At 42.4% G+C, this 21,134-nt stretch overlaps 1 protein-coding gene across 5 annotated transcripts in view; it reads left to right on the plus strand.

Annotated features, from left to right (window-relative positions):
* The first annotated feature begins 1,516 nt into the window (after positions 1–1,516).
* Positions 1,517–21,134, plus strand: part of kansl1a (KAT8 regulatory NSL complex subunit 1a) — a 50,600-nt gene continuing 30,982 nt past the window's right edge. For 4 of the 5 annotated variants that reach the window (XM_033611374.2, XM_033611376.2, XM_033611377.2 and 1 more), the window contains exons 1-2: positions 6,724–7,213; positions 10,077–11,550. In XM_033611374.2, the coding sequence (XP_033467265.2) occupies positions 10,145–11,550 (1,406 nt within the window). In that variant the 5' untranslated portion in view covers positions 6,724–7,213; positions 10,077–10,144. Of the gene's footprint in view, positions 1,548–2,176; positions 2,260–6,723; positions 7,214–10,076; positions 11,551–21,134 lie in introns of those variants that run through there. The other variant, XM_033611375.2, reaches the window with a different exon arrangement.

Consider the following 21,134-nt stretch of genomic DNA (forward strand, 5'->3'; position numbering starts at 1 on the left):
TCTCTATTTGGTCATGTGATGATAAGATTATACTGTAGCTAGTTAAGGCGCGTAAGAGGTTACCACCCGGCCTTATGGCCCGTCATGATAGCGTGCCCCAGGGCCCGTTGTAACTACCTTACGCCACTGCACACAAGAAGATCAAGTCTGCATTTCTCATGACTGTTGCAGAGCAATTACCAACCTGAACAGCATTAACAACACCTGTGAGTGTATGTGGGGCCTTTAATCTGTAGCAGTGCATCATATTTTATAAGCTTTACGTTTAAGGCTTCTTGCTGTTTACACCTCTGTATATATTGTTCTCACTGTGCACATACATTCACTACAGTCCTGTTGACATTCAGTTCATCCATTTGCAATACTCTCTACACAACGTGTACCTTATTTGTGTTTATATTTTAGCCACATATTTTAAGTTCAAGGGTCAAAGTTCAGCTTATTGTCATTCATACGTGTTAAAAACACGAGGGAAGGAAATTCTTTTTTATGTCTTAAATTCAGACTTTGTTTTTACTTATGTGAATTTTCTTTAACGTGATAGATTTCTAACGAGCATCGATGGAGCCTGAGGCCTGAGAGCTTGACTGCCAGCGGCTGCTCCTCTGTAACTGTTGCACATGTGACAGTGAAGAACTTTAACTTGTTGATTATATGTTTTGTATGAAAACTCAGAGTAACAAGGTGGGTTGCAGCTATATGTAAATGTAGTGGAGGGAGATGTACACTCTGAGGTGCAGTGGCGTAGAAGTATAAAGTAGCATATAAAGTATAAAGTAGCACCTCAACACTGTGGCCTGCTTCAGTACAGTAGTAGAGTTAAACAACAGATGATAAAGCCAGCGGCCTCTCTGACTCCATTACTGATCATGACTGATATATTATCATCCATCCTGTGTCCCTTGTGTCTCATGTCTCATCAGCTGCAGCTTCAGCTCATCTCTTGCAAAGGAAGTGTCCTCTCTGTATGTGTCATGTGCTGCTTTGGGGTCAAGGATTGAGAGACTCACACCAGTCAAATGTCATCCCAGTACCACCAGCAGCAGCACCAGCAGCAAAATCTGTTTAGCATTTAGTGCAAGGAGCCAGATCAAATTAAACACACTGAACAAATTCATTCACAGCCGTCAACATCCTCTGCATATGGTTTGTATCGTGCTGCTAAAGCCAGTGGTTCATATCTGAGAGAAGCCTCAAAGACAAAGCAGTAAAAATATTAGATACTGTTGAGTGGAGCACAGCAGGCTGGACTCTGAGCAGCTAGCATGCTCTGCGGGGGAAACAACACTCGTGTGATGGCGCAGTTAAAGCAGCCATTTATAAACGATGTGAAGCTTGTGGAGACATTTTCAAATGAGGACAATATTTTTTGGATAATGAAGTTTCGTGCTATGAACTTTCCGTCCCACATTTCCGCTGTACGGGCATTTGCTAAGAGTGACAGCCGCTGAGAGCCAATGAGAAGCCGCGAATCGGCGCGTCGGCCAATAGGAGCGCAGGGGGGGGGTTGTTATCAAGTCGTAAACGGTTAGTAACAGGACAAGCAGGTAAGTAAGATTTTGTCTTGTTATTTTTCTCAAAATTAACGGACGCGTCGTTTGTCAGGAAAAAACACTCATTCGGTTAAACTACCGGCTGCTCGATTTGAGCAGGCTGGATTCATCACGCGCACTTTTCTGCCAAACGTGCAAAACAAGACGATAGTCATTGAGAAGTCAGTGTGGGATCGGGAAGCAAACAAGCTAGCTAGCGTTAGCTCGCTGTGCTAGCTAAGTTGGCTGTTATTGGCCAGTTAGCTCCCTGCCTCAAACATTAGCATGGCTAGCGTTAGCTCCTCTTCTAGCGTCAGGAGAAAGTGCTGTTAATTGTGTCACAAAAATCACTGGCAGTGAATTCTCTGACATGATCAGTCAATAAAGAAACACCCCTTCATGACTTGTGTTCAAATTTCCGAGCTCGGTGCTAACGTTCGTCAACGTCTAAAACTTTTTCATTATAAATTTGCAATGATAACGCTTGCGTCGGTTAACATTAACGTTAGCCCCAGCTAGCGTTAGCCTGCCAGCTGGACGTAGAGAAAAGCGTCGGCAGTCCGTTAACAACTTTATTTACAGAGAGCCGAAGTGTTTAAATAAGATTAAACTAATGTTTGTCTTTCTTTCTGTTTTGTTTTTAGGCGTCATGTTATGTCCATGTGCGGTGACTGGAATTATGGCCCCTTGGATTATTGAATGGAGTATTTCAACAATGGAGTTCAAGGTATTTCTAGATACTTGTTGTTGTTGTTGTTATTATTTAGCTTCTATTTTAGTGTGTTTCTGATGGAGCCTGTGCGGAGCTCTCAACCACTCCTCACCTGTGGTCATGGGCTCTGAGCGGTGGATTGTGGATACCAGTGGCCAGAGGTGAGTGCCCTTTTTCGGGTGTCTGGCTGCCCTGTCGCCTGGGATGGAGCTACATGAGGTGTTTCGACTCAGGATATCCACGCATCCCTGTGGACAGGCTCTGATGGATGTTCCTGACTCAGGAGGGGTCAAAGGTCTTCCCACTCTGCAGCATACCTGCGTCATGATCAACACATGCCTGGCTCTTCTTTGGGAATGTTCTTCCATCACTGGGAGGTATTGCCTCGACTTCCACGCGCATGGTTGCACTACTTCAGAACATCATCTCTGAAACATGCAGCCCTGAAAGCATTACTTTGCTCTGAGTGGTGCCCACAAAGAGAATGAGATTGTGGATACTAGGGGCCAGAGGTGAGTGCCCTTCTCTGGGTGCCTGGCTGCTCTTTCACCTGGGATGGATCTACGTGAGGTGCATCTAATTAGGATACCTATTCAATCCAGTCTACACAGGGAGGAAGATCCACAACATGCTGAATGGATCAAACATCCTGGCAAACTGTGGAGGAACGCCTCATCAATCCACCTGGAGGAGCGTCAGGATGTGGATTGAGAGGCTGACAGTGTAGGCAGCTTTACACAGCCTGTTGGTGTTGTGACCTGGAACAGGATAAGAAGATGGGTGGCAGGGGTGGGAATATTACGATTTTAGACATTTTGCGATAGGCTGAGTACTGCGATAAAATATACTGCGATTGAATACCCTTTGTAAACTCCAAATTATGTCCCCAAAAGAAAAAAAAATATCAACGCGACAAAGTTTATAGATGAAGTTTCTCACTTAAGTCATTTGTATTGTAGCCAAATTTATCTAGCGGATTGAAAAAGCAACTGATGTTATTATTCTAGTAGGCTACCAAAAGTTTCATTTATTTTTGCAATATAAATAATTTATACAATAAAAAAATAGATACCTAGCACCCGTGTATCGGCACAGTATTGCAACATAAAATATCACTATACTTTGCCATACTGATTTTTTCTCCCTCCCCTGATGGATGGATGGACCTTTTTATCAGTTACTGATATAACAGACAGGGATCATTATTTGATAACATCACCTATTTGATCCTGACATACGTAGTTTTCCTCCCGAGACCTTTTATGCAGATATCAATTTGAAATAACTTGCAGAACAGGCAGATGTAGACAGTTTCTCTCACACATGCCCCCTCACACACATTGATAATTACTCATTTGTTATGCATGTCTTGTCTGGTAGTCTGATAATACCCAGAGGCCATGCAAGACCTGTAGGAGTTAAGTGGAATGCATTCATTTGCATTACTGAAAAACCACAGGCGAGGATGCAACACAACATCGTGAATGACTAAAGTGCAATAAGTATTTCCTGGGAAAGTCTTCCATGGCACAGGAAGTGATAAACATTTGTTTATTCAGAAGTCTTAGAAGATAAACAGCAGTCACTAAATTAAGAAGTGCAAATAAGCGATTAACTTTCTCAACAACAAAAAATCAAGAGAGAAGATATACTGCACACACTGACATGGTCTTTGTAAAAAGGCAGCACAAAAACAGCATTGTAACAATATCTTACCTGTAGAATGTAATGCTTTACTAAATGTGAGAAATCTATAAATTACTCATTAAAATAACACGTCCCTTCAATGCTACTTTATAACATGCTTTATTTATAATAAATGCCAACAAATACTGAGCAGCAAAACAGGATGAAGAAGTAACTGAGGAAGTTCCCCAGATAAGATATCAGAGTTACGTGGGACACACGTCACTGTAACGCTGAGGACAGACTTTCAGTTTTAACTAAATGTATTGAATTCTTAATTTTGAGCTACATGCTGTTAAATTAAGGGGTTCAGTTTCTTATCAGCCTGTGCTAAAAATAAGTTCTCACACATGCAAATATGCTGAGAAGTGTAATTTGCAGTCGTACGATTTGTAATCTAGTTCACTTATTATTTGATCAAGTAGTTCCCATTTTAAGTCACAATCTTTTAATTCCAATTATTATACTGCAGCTTGTGCTTACACATTTACCATGGACAACTTTTGTTAAATTATGAAATATAAAATAGTTTTGTAGGCAAAAAACCCTAGTCTCAAAATTTTAAACAATACCCATCCCCTTTTAATGCTGCACTGTTTGTGGAGACTGTCAGAAATGTTTTAAGGTAACTCTAAGGCAGCAGTTTATGGTGTTATGATGCACTGCACTATAGAATATCACTGTTATATATCATCTTAATCCACTACAACACAACCAACAAGCTACAGCCTCAAATGACCAAATACCAACCTCTGACACAGACTCAACAAAAACAAAATATTAAAGGCCAGTTTATTACACTGCATTATATTTGCAACTTTAGATTAGATTAAGCTTTATTGTCATTGCACAAGTGCTGAGACAACAAAATTCAGTTTAGCATCTCAGCACAAGTGCAGAGTAATACGTGCAGTGGTTAATGTACATATTAGCACTAAAGGGCAGATATGAATATAATAAGATACTGGTTACAGAAGGAAACTGTACAGTGCAGATATACAGACTAAGCAGCTTGAGGTAAGATTTACATAGATCAGATACATACAGTAAATGCAGTAGTATGAATATGAATACACAGGAAGTGGATGTATCTTTACTTTCATGTCCATCCTGCTTTATGTGAGGCTGCAGTTTGTGGTGGTGTTGTACGGCATTATAAAATATATTTTTATTTATCATCTAAATCCACTACAACTCAGCCAATAAGCTACAGCCTCAAATAACCCAGTACCAACCTCTGCCACAGACTAAAGAAAAACAAATCTTAAAGGGCACTTTATCAAATTGCGTTTTAGTGGTATTTTTACATTTATGTCTCTTAAGGTATCAGTGATCAGCGTAGGTGCAGTAGCTTTTATGTAATTTAAGTCTTATTTGGTGTTTTCACCTTGTTTTTGTTGAGACTGTGTTGGAAATGTTTTGTATTGTTTATCTCTGAGGCTGCGGTTTGTGGCGCTGATGCATTATGAAATTATTATATCCTCTAAATCCACTACAACTCAGCCAACAAGCTACAGCCTCAAATAACTAATTACCAACCTCTGACACAGACTAAACAAAACAAATCTTAAAGGCCAGTGTATGAAATATCAATATAGAAGTATATTTACATTTATGTCCACCCTTGTAATTTCTGTTGATCAGTGTAGGTGTGCAAGGTTTTTTAAAATATAAATTTAGTCTTATGAGGTACTTTCCCTCTGCTTTTGTTGAGGCTGTGTCAGAAATGTTTTACACTGTAAAACTGTGAGGCTGCAGTCTGTGGTGTTGGTATAGATACTTATTAATCCTGAAGGAAATGAAAGGCACCAAGTTTACACAACACAATGCGTACAAAGACAGGGGTAAACATATGGATAGCAAAAATATGTAAAAAGAATAAATGCACAAGACTTAAGAATAAGCCCTATTATGTAAAACACAACCAACAAGTTACAGCCTCAAATAACCAATTACCAACCTCTAAAGGCCGGTGTATTAAACTGATGAATTAATATTGTATAATTAAATCCACTACAACACAATTAAACCTGTGACACAGTCTAAACAAAAACAGAAATGTCATTGTAGTGGTATATTGACATGTATGTCCACCCCTGTAGTTTCAGTGACCAGTGTAGCTACAGTAGGTTGTGTTGTGTTGTGTACACATGTAGTCTTACTTGATGCTTTTACACACTATACATATATATATTGTTGTATTATTATATTTGGGCTATGGCTGCAGAAGAGCTCCTTCATGTGGCCACTGGCTGCACCTTCATGGAGGTGCTGCTGTAGTGGTGGGCGATCTAGTTCCTGTTAGAAGTGACATGAGAGCCAGGCTCAGTTTTCAAAGGGCTGATCCTGTCTGCTGTAAACACAACGCACATAACATGCACTTATTATTATAATTATTATTAATATAATTGAGCTATTTAGGAGAATTAATGTGACTATAGCATGGTAAATGTGTGTGCAGGTGCTTTAAATGTAGATATAAAAACAGGTGGTTAAAGTGGAGGATGTTTACTGTAGTAATGGTGGAGAGGAGCCATAAATATCGGTGGAAATATTCCCAGTTAAACCAGCAGCAGCTGCTGTATGGCAGCCAGTGTATCCTAACAAGTGCTAAATTGACATTGTGCTGTGTTTGTGAAGACAATGCCCTCCTGTGGTATCTTCTTTTGAGCTTTTATGTCGTTTCTTATCTGCCCTTTACTCTAGTGGCGAGTATGAGAAATGTCTCCCGCCTACCAGCAAGCAACACACACTCACACATACGCACACACACACGCACGCACGCACACAGCCCTCCTATGTTTGTCAGACTCAAAGCCGAGGGAGAGGAGCTAGCCGCCATTTTCTAAGCGTCTCTCCCTAAAACGAGAGAAAAAGGCTGACGACAAACTGCCATCTGGATTACCTTCCGCTTACTGAGAATCGGAGTTTTTGGTAAAGGATTGCCGTGAAATCGCCCACAGTTGCAGTAACGCGGGGAAGAAAGGAGTGTTTCACGGCCTTGTCTTTATATTTGCTCGTTAGCGGCGAGGCGAGCTAGCTGGTCGAGCAAGGTGTAGATCGTTGATTCGCCCATTCGCCTCAATCCGGAACGAAACCCGAGCGGCTCCGTGAACTGGGCCTTATCGGGGGGCGATCCGCTCGCATTTTCCCCGGGATTAATTAATGGCAGAGTGATCGATTCAAGCCGCGTTTTTTCGTGTTAGCACCCTTGGTTTTTTTCCACTAAAACTGCAGGGGATTGTTGCCGAAATTCCCTCGGATAGTGCAACCTCGTCACGTGGTAGGTTCCTCCTTTTTCTTTGTTAGCGAGCTAGCTAGACTGGCAGGGTCTACTCCCAACTTCTCTGCTCCTGACATATGTGCATTAACCTTACCTACTGTGCTGATGAGCCAGCAGCTAGTGTGTTAAAGGACGGACACCATTGATGTTCAACAACAGGCTGCCTCTATTTATTTCCTTAGTCTAATTGCAATGCATACCATGTCTCCACTCTGCAATGGGGCTGTGAGATAAGTTGTGATCCATAACGAGTGGAGCTGTCTTGTTATTATGGACAATATGTGATGTTACAGCAGCTGGCTTCACCTCTCATGTTAATATGCGTGTGCATTTTAACCTATATTTATCACTCGGGGCGTTATTGCCTTGAAACTACCAGTGAGCTGAGCGTAGCTTACGTACTCAGTGACTAAAATGTTTACTGTCCTAACGAGGTTTGCGTACAGCTCAGCGGCTTGTGCCAAAAAGCCATAAATCGCCAAGATGCGCTGCTAAAAGCAAAGCTTGAGAAATGCTCCACAGTGTGATGAGGGTAGGTAGCGTTAGCGTTTCACTGCAGTTGGCTTATGGGAGCCGCACGCTAGCTTTGCGAGCAGGTTGTGTTTCTTGCATCAGCAGCTAACGTTAGCCAGCAGCGCATTAATTTGCACGCAGTGTACAGAGTGACACGGTGTGGAGATATTTATCTTTCGGTTTCTGGGGGTTTGGTTCATGTGCACATCGACTGCTCGTGTATGTTTGTTCCTCCTGACACGGCTCGGTGATACAAACACACACACACACACACACACTGGTGTTATATACTCACCGCGGAAGCTATAGAGAATTCAGGATTACGAAATAACGCTATTACAGTGGTGTGCAGCTCGCAGAGAGGCGCCAGGCTGCCTTTGAAACGCACAAATGTTTTTGTAAACATCAGGAAGACATTTTGGTGATTACGTTATGGTTGGCTAACGGTGGATGTGGACATTTTTTTTTGTCGCATCTCTAGCCAGGCAGTTTGCACACATCCTGGTGTTATAATGCATGTGGATTGAAGCGATGCATTTATTAATGTTAGTAGTTTAATTTCCTGCCTTGTAGCATGAGCAAGTTCGGTGTGTTTGAAGCGGAATGGGCGGTTTTAGGGAGATAAATTGCATTGCATAATCTGCTTCGGAAATACCAACATGGCGTAGTGCGCGCTGACTAGAAACTGCGGTGAAATACTGAGCCCCCATTCATCTGACCCTGCAGACGATACGCGGAGATGCAGCTCGCTTTTATCTCCTGTTTTAATTGAAAGGAGGCTTTTAAAGAAGTTTACATGAATATACAGGCAGTCGTTGTGAATGGCATGTTAACCACTGAGTCAGTACTCCACCTTAATCATGGCACGGTCGTGCTCTTTACATATTTAAATTTAGGATCATTTTGCTGGCAATCATGTTGGGGAAATTGGGAAGGTTTAAAGGGTTCAGCTGAAAATGACACAGGGACCTAGTCAGGATGACATCATGTGCTTTGGGCTAATGCTGGGGCCTAAATCCACCTACTTACACTGCCTGTGTGGACTCCTGCTGCACACTGACTTACCAGGGCACATGTAGGGCAGTGGGGTTTGGACAATTTGCATCGGCTTTGCCTCTTTCTTACCTCACCAGAACTGAATTCCAAAGCTTATTCTTTAAAGAGGAGCCTTGTAAGTAAACGACAATGAAGGCTTGTTCACGCGAGCATGGGTGTAGTGGGAATTATTTATTGGCTTGCTGGGAAGTAGCTCAGATGTCTGCTGTTATTCCATCTATATCGTTAGCATCCCATTTGCCAAGGTCAGTGCATATCATTCATGTTTTGGTATTTATTTATGTAAAGTCATGAGCGAGGGCCTCTGGAGACGAATGTGATCACAATGGAATCAAATGACGTTTTTTGGAATGTTTTGGGAGCCAAGTGAATGGTCAGAAAGACAGTAGGTTTCATCTCAGATGTTCCTGCTCTTCATCTGAAGTGTTTTCTCCGCTGTCTCTGCTATAGGATCATTTTTAGCAACACTTCCAACCAGTAGGTCAGCAGAATGTCAGTGAGTCACCGGTTCATTTGATCAGGCCCTTTAACTCGATTAGTTGCAGACGTTTACTGTAGGTTTGTTTTTTAATTGTGTTTGATTTTAAGCAGTGGTATCGGTGCTTGTTCTATGATCATATTTGGTGCCAAATATTTCCGACAGGCTACTTTGTTTTTGGGTGGTGGTTAGTAATTTTCCACTCACACTAAAGGCTCACAGAACCTGTAGTGCAAGTATCTCAGTTGTATGGTTTATTGTATATACGTACAACCAACTGTCATGTTGCTTTTCGCTTGATAAATATTAATTCATATGGTGAAATACATATTTTAAAAATAGATTTGTTTTTATTTAATCAAAGCAGCTGTTTGAGTCCACTTTGCCATAAAGCACTGTAAGTGCCTTTGAGACTTACAGCTTCTCCTTGTGCACTGTTTAGGCTATCAAGTCAACTGTCATCCCTTATTTGATTGCCTTCTGAATAATTCTGAGCGTGCTAATATAAATTAAATGTTAGTAAAGCTGCTGGTTTCAGTATTGCATCAATATTTAAACATGTTCTAGTAGTGACTTTATGTTTGTTTACACTATGTGGTTGTGGGTCCATCACTGCACAAGGGTGTGAATATTACCTGGGAATTGTTTACAGAAAAATATCTCCACCTGACTCCCCCCACATTGACGAGGATCAGAATTTGATGTCGTAAGATTTTTATGAGCGCTTGAGTTCTTGACACGACTTTGACTTTGTAAACTTTAACTTTATTTCTTGTCTCCTCTCCCCTGTCTTTATTTTCTCTTTGTTTTATCCAGGCTGTCCTCAGGTGGGGCAGTAAGCGGGTGGTGTGGAGCAGGCCGCGGTGCCCGTCCCTCTGCACTGCATGGCTGCGATGGCGCCCGCTCTCACCGACGCCCCAGCCGAAGCTCACCACATCCGCTTCAAACTGGCTGCCCCATCCTCAAGTCTCTCACCGGCCAGTGCAGAGAACAACGGTAACGCCAGCAACATCCTCATCCATAGCAGCGGCCCCGCTAAGTGCAAGGCCGCGTCCGAAGATTGCCCTCTCGATTTTTGTGGCGGCGACCAGGAACAGCAGCAGCAGCAGCCCCAAGCCGACTCTGTGGCTCAGGCCTCGGCCCTGGGAAAGCTCCAGCCGCTGGTGGCTTCTTACCTATGCTCTGATGTGACACCTGTCCCTTCAACTAAGGAGTCAATCAAGCTGCAAGGAGTCCTCATCAAACAGTCTGTGTTGAAGAGCCACAGAATACTGCCCAGCTCTCTGCTCAACGGCGGAGGAGACTTCCTGTTGAGGAAGAGGCAGGCGATCGAACTCTCTGGCGGCCAGCTCAAAAGCCTCATGAGTGGCAGCACTAACGGAGGTGGCCAGCCCATGGCACCTGTCAATGGCTTGGCCAAGAAGCTGGCCACTATGTCTGGCCCTGGCTGTGTGGTGGCGGTGAATGGTGACAAGCCGTCTGCCACCACAGACTCTCAGTCCCAGAACCTGCCCTTGGACTCTGAGACCTTGACAGCTACCTTATCAGGGCATATCCCGGTGAAAGGAACCCTTAAACAGAAGCATTCCTCCGGGGTTTCTCAAAATACAGATGGAAAAAACCTTGAACCGCCAGTGCTCCAGTCTGCTGCACTTTCCCCCTATACCCATGACAACCCTAACCCCACTGAACAAGTAAATTTGGAGGAGGCTGATTCACACACGCCTACCAGTCATCCACAGGGTTCTGATAGGGAGAGACCAGGTAGCAGCCAGCAGGGCTCCCCGTCCTGCACACCTGCGCCACAGCCTCCCCTACCCTGTACTTCTTCCTCGGACAGCCTTGAAGCTCATGTTAAGGAGCGCACTCTTCTCAACAGCAGCCGCCAAGCTGAAATTGAAAGCCGGCTGCGGCGCCTGCGCAAACGTCTTCAGGTTGTACAGGCCAAGCAGGTGGAGCGGCACATCCAGCAGCAGCTCGGTGGCTTCTTGGACTTGGCTCTCAGCCGGCTTCTGGCCGGTAACCGCAAATCGGAGGCGTCCACCCCTACAGCCACATGGAGGACTGGACGCCACTCTTCCTCAAACAACAGAGACGGCCTTGGTCGCTTCCTGAAAAGCGGCTCGATGCCCTTGGAACTGGAGAGGCTGTATTTGAGTGGATCAGCCAACCTTCATTCTGCAGAAAGCGCCTTTGACTCAGATGTAACAGAAAGTAGCTCTGGAGGGGACTCTGACCTAGAGGAGGAGGAGCTGACCAGAGTGGACATTGAGCAGCGACATGTCAAAATGTAAGTAAAAGTGTCCTCACCCACGGAAACATTAAGTTTATTTAGGTGCTGTACATATACATGAATCAGTAGTGCTGGAGAATTCACCGCTACGCCTCAAGTTGAATTTGAAAGCATAATATGTGTAAAAAAAATAAAAAATAAAAAAGGGGGGGGCGGGGTGTATCTTAGTTGTCACAGTTGCCCAATGCCCAAGCAACTCAGATCACTCTCACATTTCCATGGTCCTGTGAAAGCCCCTGTATTTCTAGGCCCTGCAATATGCCACTCAGGCCTATCAGGTGCTAATGACAATTATAACTGCCCGCTCTGCCTCAGTAGTGGTTGGGTCAAACTCCAGGGAGGGGCAGAGATACCATTCGCCCAGTGAGCATTTGTAGTCATGTGGGTGGTATCATCCTGTGGAGAACGCACAGGCTGGATTGGGCTCAAAGTAAAAAGCTCTCTCGTCACACAGTGCTTCCTCCTGAGTGGAGCCGAGGCTGAAACTGAACGTTCTATTTATCTGCAGAGCGAACAAGTGAGCACCCACAGAGCCGGTGTATGTTTTGATTTAAACTGAAACCAAGGAGGAAACATAGAGTCGGGGTTTGTGGTGGTTTTTGCAGAAGGTGTGGGTTTTATGTTTTTACATGCTGCCTGTTGTGGTGTCAGGTTTGCCTCAGCAGGCGCTTGCAAATGTATTCCATGGGAAGTTCACCTCGTCATTTATGTGTCATTAGTGTTGGGAAGGGGGGAAAAAATACAGCAGGTGGGTCAGCGGTGTTAATGACTTACTGACCTGTGTGGGATTGGGTAGATTATTAACGACAGAGCTGAGAACACTGATTTTTATTATCCTTCTCTGTGTTGACTTTAAACCTTTGACCTAAATATCTTCATAACCTAACAGGAAGCTTGTGTGTGTGCTTGTGTGTTTGTGTGCATGTTGTCTGATCCTAAATTAAGAATATTGATTATAATGTATTCATCCTGTGTGTGTGTGTGTGTGTGTGTGTGTGTGTGTGTGTGTGTCCCATTAAAGGTCAAAAGAAGTGTTGGAGCAGTTTATGTGCTAATTTTTTAGCCTGTCATTTTTCAAGGAGAGTGGACAGTGAGCTACGTTTATGTGGCCTGAGATTGTTGGAGGATTGAGGGTCATTATTTTATCATGAATTTAATAGTTTATGGAAACAAAGTTAGAAATAATTGAATTGTTTTGAGTTGTTAAGTTCCCACTGTTCGTATTGTTTCAGATCATTACGTTTCAAATCAAAATTCTACATTTTCTTTTTAAATTTAAAGCCTTAATTCCACGTACTTCAGGTATATAACAAATAAATAAGGGCAACAATTAGTAATGTGAGATACTGTAATGTACAATGTTAAGATATAGAAGTAATCATGTACATAGTAAAGGAAAATGTTGCAAGGAGGAAGTCTGTTGACTCAAAAAGGCCATCTCATTATGTAAAGGCTATGTAGGTCTGACAGCTGGGCAGTGCACTGTACCATGACTTAAGGTACACATTTAGTAACTAAGCAACCCTGTCTTCTTTGATGTAGATGTTTTATACAAGGTTTAAGCCATAAAATTACACATTGAGCTAATAAAAGCTGTTTAATTGATAACTGTATTAAAGTTAAAACCCTACCATAAAAGTTTTACTGTAAGGAAAGACTTTGAATTTAGCTGGAAAAGCAATTTATCATTCACATCCCATTAGAACAGTTCTTTTATATTGTCCATGAAATTTAGTTATTCCAGGGCTGGGCAATATATCGACATCATATCGATATTGTGATATTAGACTTGATTTCATTGTTGACTTTGGATATGGTATTATCATAAGTGTTATCTGTTCCTTGTTTTTAAAGGCTGCATTACAGTTAAATGATGTAGTTTCTGAACTTACCAGTCTGTTCTAGCTTTTCTATTTTTAGCCCTTACTCTCTTAGTCATTACCGCCACATTACAGATGAGTATTTAGCAAAAATGTCATTGTGTAAATATTTTGTGAAAGCACCAATAGTCAACACCACAATATCATCTTGATATTGAAGTACTTTTGGTAAACATTATCTATATATATATATATAACTATATATTTGATTTTCACCAGCCCAGTTTTAGCCCATATAATCTAGAAGAGGTTTGAAAATGGAGACCCTTGGAAGTTGAAAGTGCTTTCCACAATTGGTATATCATCTTTAAATACTCAGGAGTATATTGAATTAGGCTTACCTGTTTGTAATAGTGAATGAGATCTGTTAGAATTCAGCAACACAAGGGTCGTAATAATAGAAAATGGAAATGGCAACATTTAAAGGAACTTTCTCATTAAATTAGGAATATATTGTTTAGATTAAAACAATACAAATGAATTTGGCTGGTACGAAGCGTACTTAGATAAAATAATCTCATAAAAATAAATCCCATACTAAGAAAAATGAGGTTAAAAGGTGCATTAATTATAGGTCTATACCTGGTGCTAACATGCATTTCAGCGATACAAACACACGAAGACAGCTGAGACACGTCGCTGATCACACCTGTGTCTATCATGCGTTTTCTAGTTAGTTACTTTTGCTAGTCACGTTTAGGTGAAGTCGTGCTAGCCCTATAAAACCTTCTCATTTTATGGCAAGTTTAACGAACTGTGCATGACCTTTAATTTTATTTGCCCTATGGAAGAAGATGTGTTGAATTCTCTGTACAGCGATATCTCCATATGTACTGACACAGCTGCTAACAACCACCGCGTCCTGCATTAATCTATTTACACTACAAAAGATGTGCGGTCAAATGCATCACGGTCCATCTCGGCAAATGATTTGAGTGATCACTTTACGATGTGTCTCAGTGGTTTACATTTGTGTTAAGCGCTGTCCACTTGTGATCTGATCACCCAAGATGCATGTTAATACCAGGTGTAAACAAGCTCAAGGTGGTAATGATTTATAGTTGAGCGTCGGTCAATTAATTAATTCAGACTGCAACCAAGTAGTCACATTTTCCACTATTTGTGGTGCATATGCAACTCATTTTCATAACTAGGAGCACCAGTGCAGCTTGCAAATATGCTTCCTGTTTTTCAATTGTTTTGATTTTTACAAATCATTGTATTATATCATGTGAAACACCAGGAGGAAGCAAGTGTCGTGTCTGTATGTGTGTGTGTTGCAAGCAACATTTCGACAGGTGTGTTTCTAAAAAGTCACTCCAAGCGTTTGAGTGCACTCTGGGCACAGCTGGACTTTTCATAAATTCAGAGCACATGTGGAATATACTGTACGGTTATTCAGAGCACCACAATCTGTGAGAGGCAGATCGTACTCTGGGCAGCAGAGCACTATTCATTTTAAGTTTATCATTTAATTCTTACAGAAATAGACTGTATTCTTACTATGATTTCTTTGAACAACCGAACTCTCATTTTAGTGTGGAGCATTAGATTTAATTTACAAATACACACTAGGTCTGCTCTACTTGCTAAGTCTTTGCCCTGCTCCGCCTGTGTTTTCTCCAACTTTAGCGGTGGCTTGACCACGGAGATGCGGGGGACCAAACTGGGTCATATTCTGTCCTCCTGTTCTTCTTAATTGTTAAGAGATGGTGTTTCTGCATCAAGCTAGCTGTCATTTGCATCTCCATAGTCAGACCAGCTAGTTGAAATAGTGTGAAATACCTCCACACAGCAGATTCTCTCCTTCGCTCCATGACGTATGACGTATCTCGTGTCGCAGTAGATTTAAAGGGAAGGCATCGCCTCAGGTATAGGTTGCATTTTCCGATACCTGATCTATGTATTTTGATGATACTGGGGCCGATATTCGATCCAGATATCGGATCAGTGCGTCCCTAAAACCAACCATCATATTCTGACTTTTATCAGAAATGCATTTAAATGGCGGAGGATACACACATAACTATGCCTGCTTTTCAATATAAGGTGTTAATACAGAGATGACTTAAAGGTGCTGTATGTAAGAATGTGGTCAAAACGGTTACTGCACTCAAATTCAAAATACTGCCGCGGGTCGTGTCCGCCCCCCCCCTCCCCTACAGATTTGAGGTTGCTGGACAGCGGCATGCTGGAGACTGATTTGTTTGCCCACGGGTGGCTGCCGTGGCAGGGCCGCGTCGCCATGTCCTTGATCTGCGGTTTTCCAGCGGACCGTTCGAGCAAGTCCGGCTTCTCTGCTGCTAACGCTGCTGCCGGGATACAGCTGAGGAGAATGCTAATGCTATGTACCGGGACACTGCTAATGCTGCTTGCCGTGCTGCTGTAGCTCAGTCGTTACTGTAACTGATGCTGAGACTCTACTGACTGCGTGACTGGTAGACGGCGGTGGGTGGCGCAACAGGCCAAAACACAAATTCAAAACATAAACATGATTTGCAGACCGCAAAAATGTTTTTTAAATGCGAATATTCTGGCTGTACTATTGTTGTCGGTGAGATCAGTATGTTACATGAACATTATTCCTTAGTCTCTGTGACATATTAGGAGGATTTTATGATTATTTGCTTTAGATTTCTTACATATAGCTCCTTTAATAAATATGTGTGGAAAAAAGATTATATTCACAGGGACTCTAAAACATGTTGTCTGTGTCCCTTACAAATTAAGAAATCTGACTAAATTGTGAGGGAAATTACTTTATTCTTTTGGTTACTGGAAAAAAAGTGTGCCAATTATGACATTTTAATTAAGGAAAACTCTTGATGACATACAGACTCAATCAAGCAATTTTATTGTATCGATTTGGGAGATTGTCAAAATTAAAGTCACATTTGTGCACCTTGCAATGTGCTGCATTTCTAAATAGTTGTGGTGTAAACATTGGTAAATTCAGCAGCAAACTTCAGAGCTATGTAGTTAAGAGTTTGTGACCTTTTCCTTTAAGATGAAACAGCACAGTCTGTAAATTATCTATTACTAAAGCTTTTATCAGTAATCCAGTTAGGATGGAGAAAAATATGAATGTGTTGCGTTGCATGTGGATTTAATTGGTGCTCCTAAATTTTGTGCTGGTGCTCCTAATCTGGAAACCTGGGTTAGGATTTAACCCATGGTCGTAGCACCTCTTCAGCACAGATTGTTGTGTTGTACATTATCAGATAGTGCTATTGTTGTAAGTTGTGTCATGTTCATGCTCTGATGAAAAGCATGCAGCTCTGGTTGTTTGCTGAGCTCAAGCATGAATCATATTTTTTGCAGCCTCTAAAAAGCCCATCTAGTACTACCTACATGTACTTCCACTTTTGAAAAAGCTTCTGGAAGGCGCTGAGGTATTATTGGGATTTAACAGCAGGGATAAGGCAGCTACCTCAGTACAATGGTAACTTGACTCCTGCCCAGCTTATTACAGTCATCACTGCGCCTTTCTCTGATCTTGACCATCCTCCCTCTAATGTCCTTAAATTAACTGGGCAAAATTACTGGTAACAAACTCATTTTCTTTCTAATCTGTGCTGCAGTTTATCATCTGTCACAGCAAACATGATGCATCCCGTTCCTGCTTTACCATAAAGGCAGCCATTGCAAGGGCTTTATTGTAAAGCAGGCACAGATTCTTGCAACCTTAGTCACTGTTGTTAACTGCCACGTCCTCAGCACCTAAGAATAGGTATTGTTACACCTCAGTGAAGAAGCTTGAGTTAAAGGTTCTGGAGTTGACACTTTACAGCATTAATCTAGTAGTTAACTGCTATGTGCAATGTAAAGATGTAGAGGAGTAATGGAGTCCTGAGCAGAGAATGACATCATACTACGCCTGTGTGTGTTGTCATGTGATCTTCTCTGTGATTTGCTTTGGTAATCTGGTTTGGACGTGCACATTTTAGTGCATGTAGGTATCCGACTGGCGAGCTCATTGCTGTCACTTTGCTTTGTGCTGAAAACGACAGTTACTGCTGTTACACGGACAGCGTTGTCTCAGAAGCCAAGTGGCCACCATCTGGTGCCTCCCTGGTTAACATAACTGGCTACCAGTTAGCTCTGTCAGTACTGTTGCACTTGTTTAGCGCTGTTTATGGAGTTAGCACCATGAGCTGGTATTTCACAATGGTAACTGTGTCCACGCAACTCATAACACTCATAACACATTGCTAGCATGTTCATTAACCACATTAAAAGACCAGGTGTACTACAGTAGTCAGGTATGTGTGGTTAAATATAATACAGCTGAAGTTACTAGCCCCTTTACACTGCCTCTTCAAGGCGGGAATTTCACACCATTATTCCGCCTCTTTTTGCTGTATAAAAGGTACAATCATGGAGTGGAGGGGCAGAGTTGTCTTCTCTCTTGTCACCTTCAAGCCAGCATCGGCGGTGGTATCAACACCGAAACGATGTCTGTGTAAATGGGACACTCGGCAGGACTTGATTATGACGGTGCTGGTGTGATGCTTTGACAACGTGTTGTGCGTGTCACTCACCACCGGAGGTTTAAAAAGTAGTTTGCAGCTAACAGAGGCAGAAAAATCTTAGCACATTGGAAAAACAATGAGGTGTGGGAGCTCTTTACCCTCCAAGCAGAAGATGAGATCAGTCGCCAGATAAGAGCCGGTAGATGATTGTTATTGCCATGTTATGACATTGTTATTGTTGATCAATGTGCCAAAGCATATTTCATACGTCACACTAGAGTCAGACGCTGTTGTGTCACCTGTCATGCCCATCACGCCACATGCTTTTTTTGCTTCCACAATGCCGGCATGCTGTCTATAATCACACACTAGAGTGACATCATGCCACCGTTGTTTGGTCCATTTTAGAAATGCTAAGGAGGCATAAAGAAGGGACTTCATAGTGCCTCCGTAGTGCGACCTCTGTGTTAAAATGGCTACTGATAACTGTACTACAGTAGCCCATGAGGGCCTCTGGCCATGTGTAGGGCTTATTTGTTGGTTATTACACCACAGAACATTTGAAGAACAAACACTTTGAATTCATTTTATAATTAATCTAGTTGACTGATTAATTAATCAGTAACTCTGATCTTTAGATGCTGACCCACATAGCAGCCTGCTGAAGCAAAATTTGAGAAGTGCCCTCCCTGCAGGAGATGTGTTAAGCAACCCAATGTCATTTTTCACTCATAAAAATAACCCAGAACTGAGCGCACTTGACAACTGGTTGAGCCATGTTTTATGAGGACAAGAGTCTTGTTTTTTGGCCTGTATTACTTGCCACAATATACAGCAACATTATGCAATTTGAGCACAATAAACCAGGCTCAGAGAGACGTTAATGTGCGCAGATGTTCTCAAATAAGCCATGTTCAAAAGTTATTGTGCTGCTGTCACAGAAGCATCCGTCACTCAGAGGTTTGCAAATGTTTGCCAAGTGGTAGCACATGTAAACCTAATAATTCTCTGTACAGCGAGTGAAAGCTGCCTTGGAAATTTAAAACTGCTCATCTGTAATGCCTCTGTAAGCAGCCGTCTGATGCACATTGTATAATCATCCATCCGACAGCGAGTAAAAAACAGGTTCTCAGCTCCCAACCCTTTCCTCAATGTGAACACGTTAGTCCTTCAGGAAGTAGGGTGTGTGTGCATATAACCATAATGCCACATTCTCACAACTGACATTTTGTCTCAGTTACCAATTAATGGCTTACAGCACTACACCAGTCAACACTACAGACAATGTAATGTCTTCTTCAGTCCCAAGCACCTCAATTATTTAACGTCAGCAGCTGAGTTGACAGCAGTGTGGAAAATAACCTATTTGGGCTGCTTGTTTGGATGCAGTGCGTTGCTTACAACTAATCCTGTCATCCCTGTCTATACTGTAGACGTGGTTTCCCGTATCTTAGGATTGGGGGCTAGCCAACATCTGTTGTCGTGCTTATGCTGCAGGGCCTTTCTGCTCTAGCCAGTGTGTCTGTCTGTGAATGTGACGTCCACAATGGCCTCTAGCAGGGTGTGGGTGCTGCTAGCTTCAGAGATGAAGTCTGCTTTTATTCTAGCTGCAAATTGACATAGACAGTTAATGCATCACTATTACATATTCACGGAAAGTGTGTTTATTTAGGCATGTTACATGGAGCACGGGTTGTTCTCAAATGAGTGGGCACAGTTTCTTGTTTCTGAGGCAACAATAATGCTCATCAGGAAATCTCAGAGCTTACATAATGGCTCACAGACAGAACAATGAAAATGTCGGGAATTTTGTTATCTGACCAGCACTAAAATGCACCGGGTTTTGCAGGCTTTTTGTCTGTCAGATGATAAAACTGGGGCTGGATGATCCAGAGTCCGCAGAGTCTGCCTGCTGCTCGTGAATTAGGGTAACTAGGTTGGCTGAGACTACAGTGTGCGTTTCATGCTTATGGCTCAGCATTACTCTGCAGTCTGAGTAGCTTAGATATGTTTTTTTCCTTTTCTCATTCCTACGTGAGTGTGTGTGTATTTATGTATGTATGTGAGTGCCTGTATAGGTTTCTGTCCCGTTTGACACATCTGGATGTGTTTAGCTCGGCCCAAGTTCCTCAACACGAACCCACAGGCGTTACATAACCCCCCTCTTTTATGTAATGACTGCTGCAGCTCTCTGGCTGAATTTGCCCTCTTTAGTTTTTCCTGCCCCACACCCTGTCGGCCTGCCTCGCTCACAATCCCGGCTCCCGAGCAGTTTCTTCCTGTTCGAGATGAGTTTAACCAGCTGTCCTGTGAAACTCCAGCCAGCCACCCTGGCACATCAGAATAAAACCTGAAAAATAAAGCAATTATCACTCTCTCCTAAATGTTTCAGTGTCTGGGTAATTTTCAGCTCTTTTAATGTGCTTTTGAAAATCCTTGACTCTAGAGAACAAATAAATTAAAATGACAGCTGCTGCTTTGATTTCCCTTGTTCTTGTTACTAAGCATGAATGATGACTGAATGGTTTGTGAAGCGTACTTGCAAAGTGATTTTATTTTTCGTTTCATATGGAAAAGCAGAATGTCTGTAGGCCTTTCTGTTGCTTCACCTCTCGTCATAATCGTGTTCCTCTGGCGGATTTCTGTTCAGACAGCTCAGGTTTCAAAATGTGGACATGGGTATGATGATGTGGAAATCATGGAGTCATTAGTTGTCACTTAATGGACATAAAAACAAGATAATTGCCTTGTGTAACTCGGATATTGGCTCAGTTAGGCCAGTGCTGATCAAGTGTCCCCCCACCATGTTCTGAGTTATTATTGAGTATCTGTTCCCTCTGATGTATGAAGCCACACAGTGCACTCAAAAGGAAGTTGTAGGTTTGTGAAGCGTTGAACTATTGTGGCAGGGTGGTTTGGATACCCTTACCCTCTCCTCTTGGCCTCCCTTGCCAAAGTGTGGACTTCCAAATCCTGTTTTTAATTAATAGTAGCACTTTAGAGTTGTGGCACATCTGGTAAACCTCACTGGAACAAGGGAATTAGGACAGATCCAAGCTGCACATTCAGCTACATCTCAGAACTGTGCATTATTTTTTTAGCATGCTGTCTGAGTCCAGAAATGAGAAGCAAGTGTAAGATGGACACAAGTTGGACGGCTGCATATTGTGTGCTGTTGAGAGGCAGCTCCATTCACCACCTCCTCTGTATTTACTGATAGTTACTGTGG

Source organism: Epinephelus lanceolatus, chromosome 21 (genome assembly GCF_041903045.1).
Source record: "Epinephelus lanceolatus isolate andai-2023 chromosome 21, ASM4190304v1, whole genome shotgun sequence".
In the NCBI taxonomy this organism is placed as follows: domain Eukaryota; kingdom Metazoa; phylum Chordata; class Actinopteri; order Perciformes; family Serranidae; genus Epinephelus; species Epinephelus lanceolatus.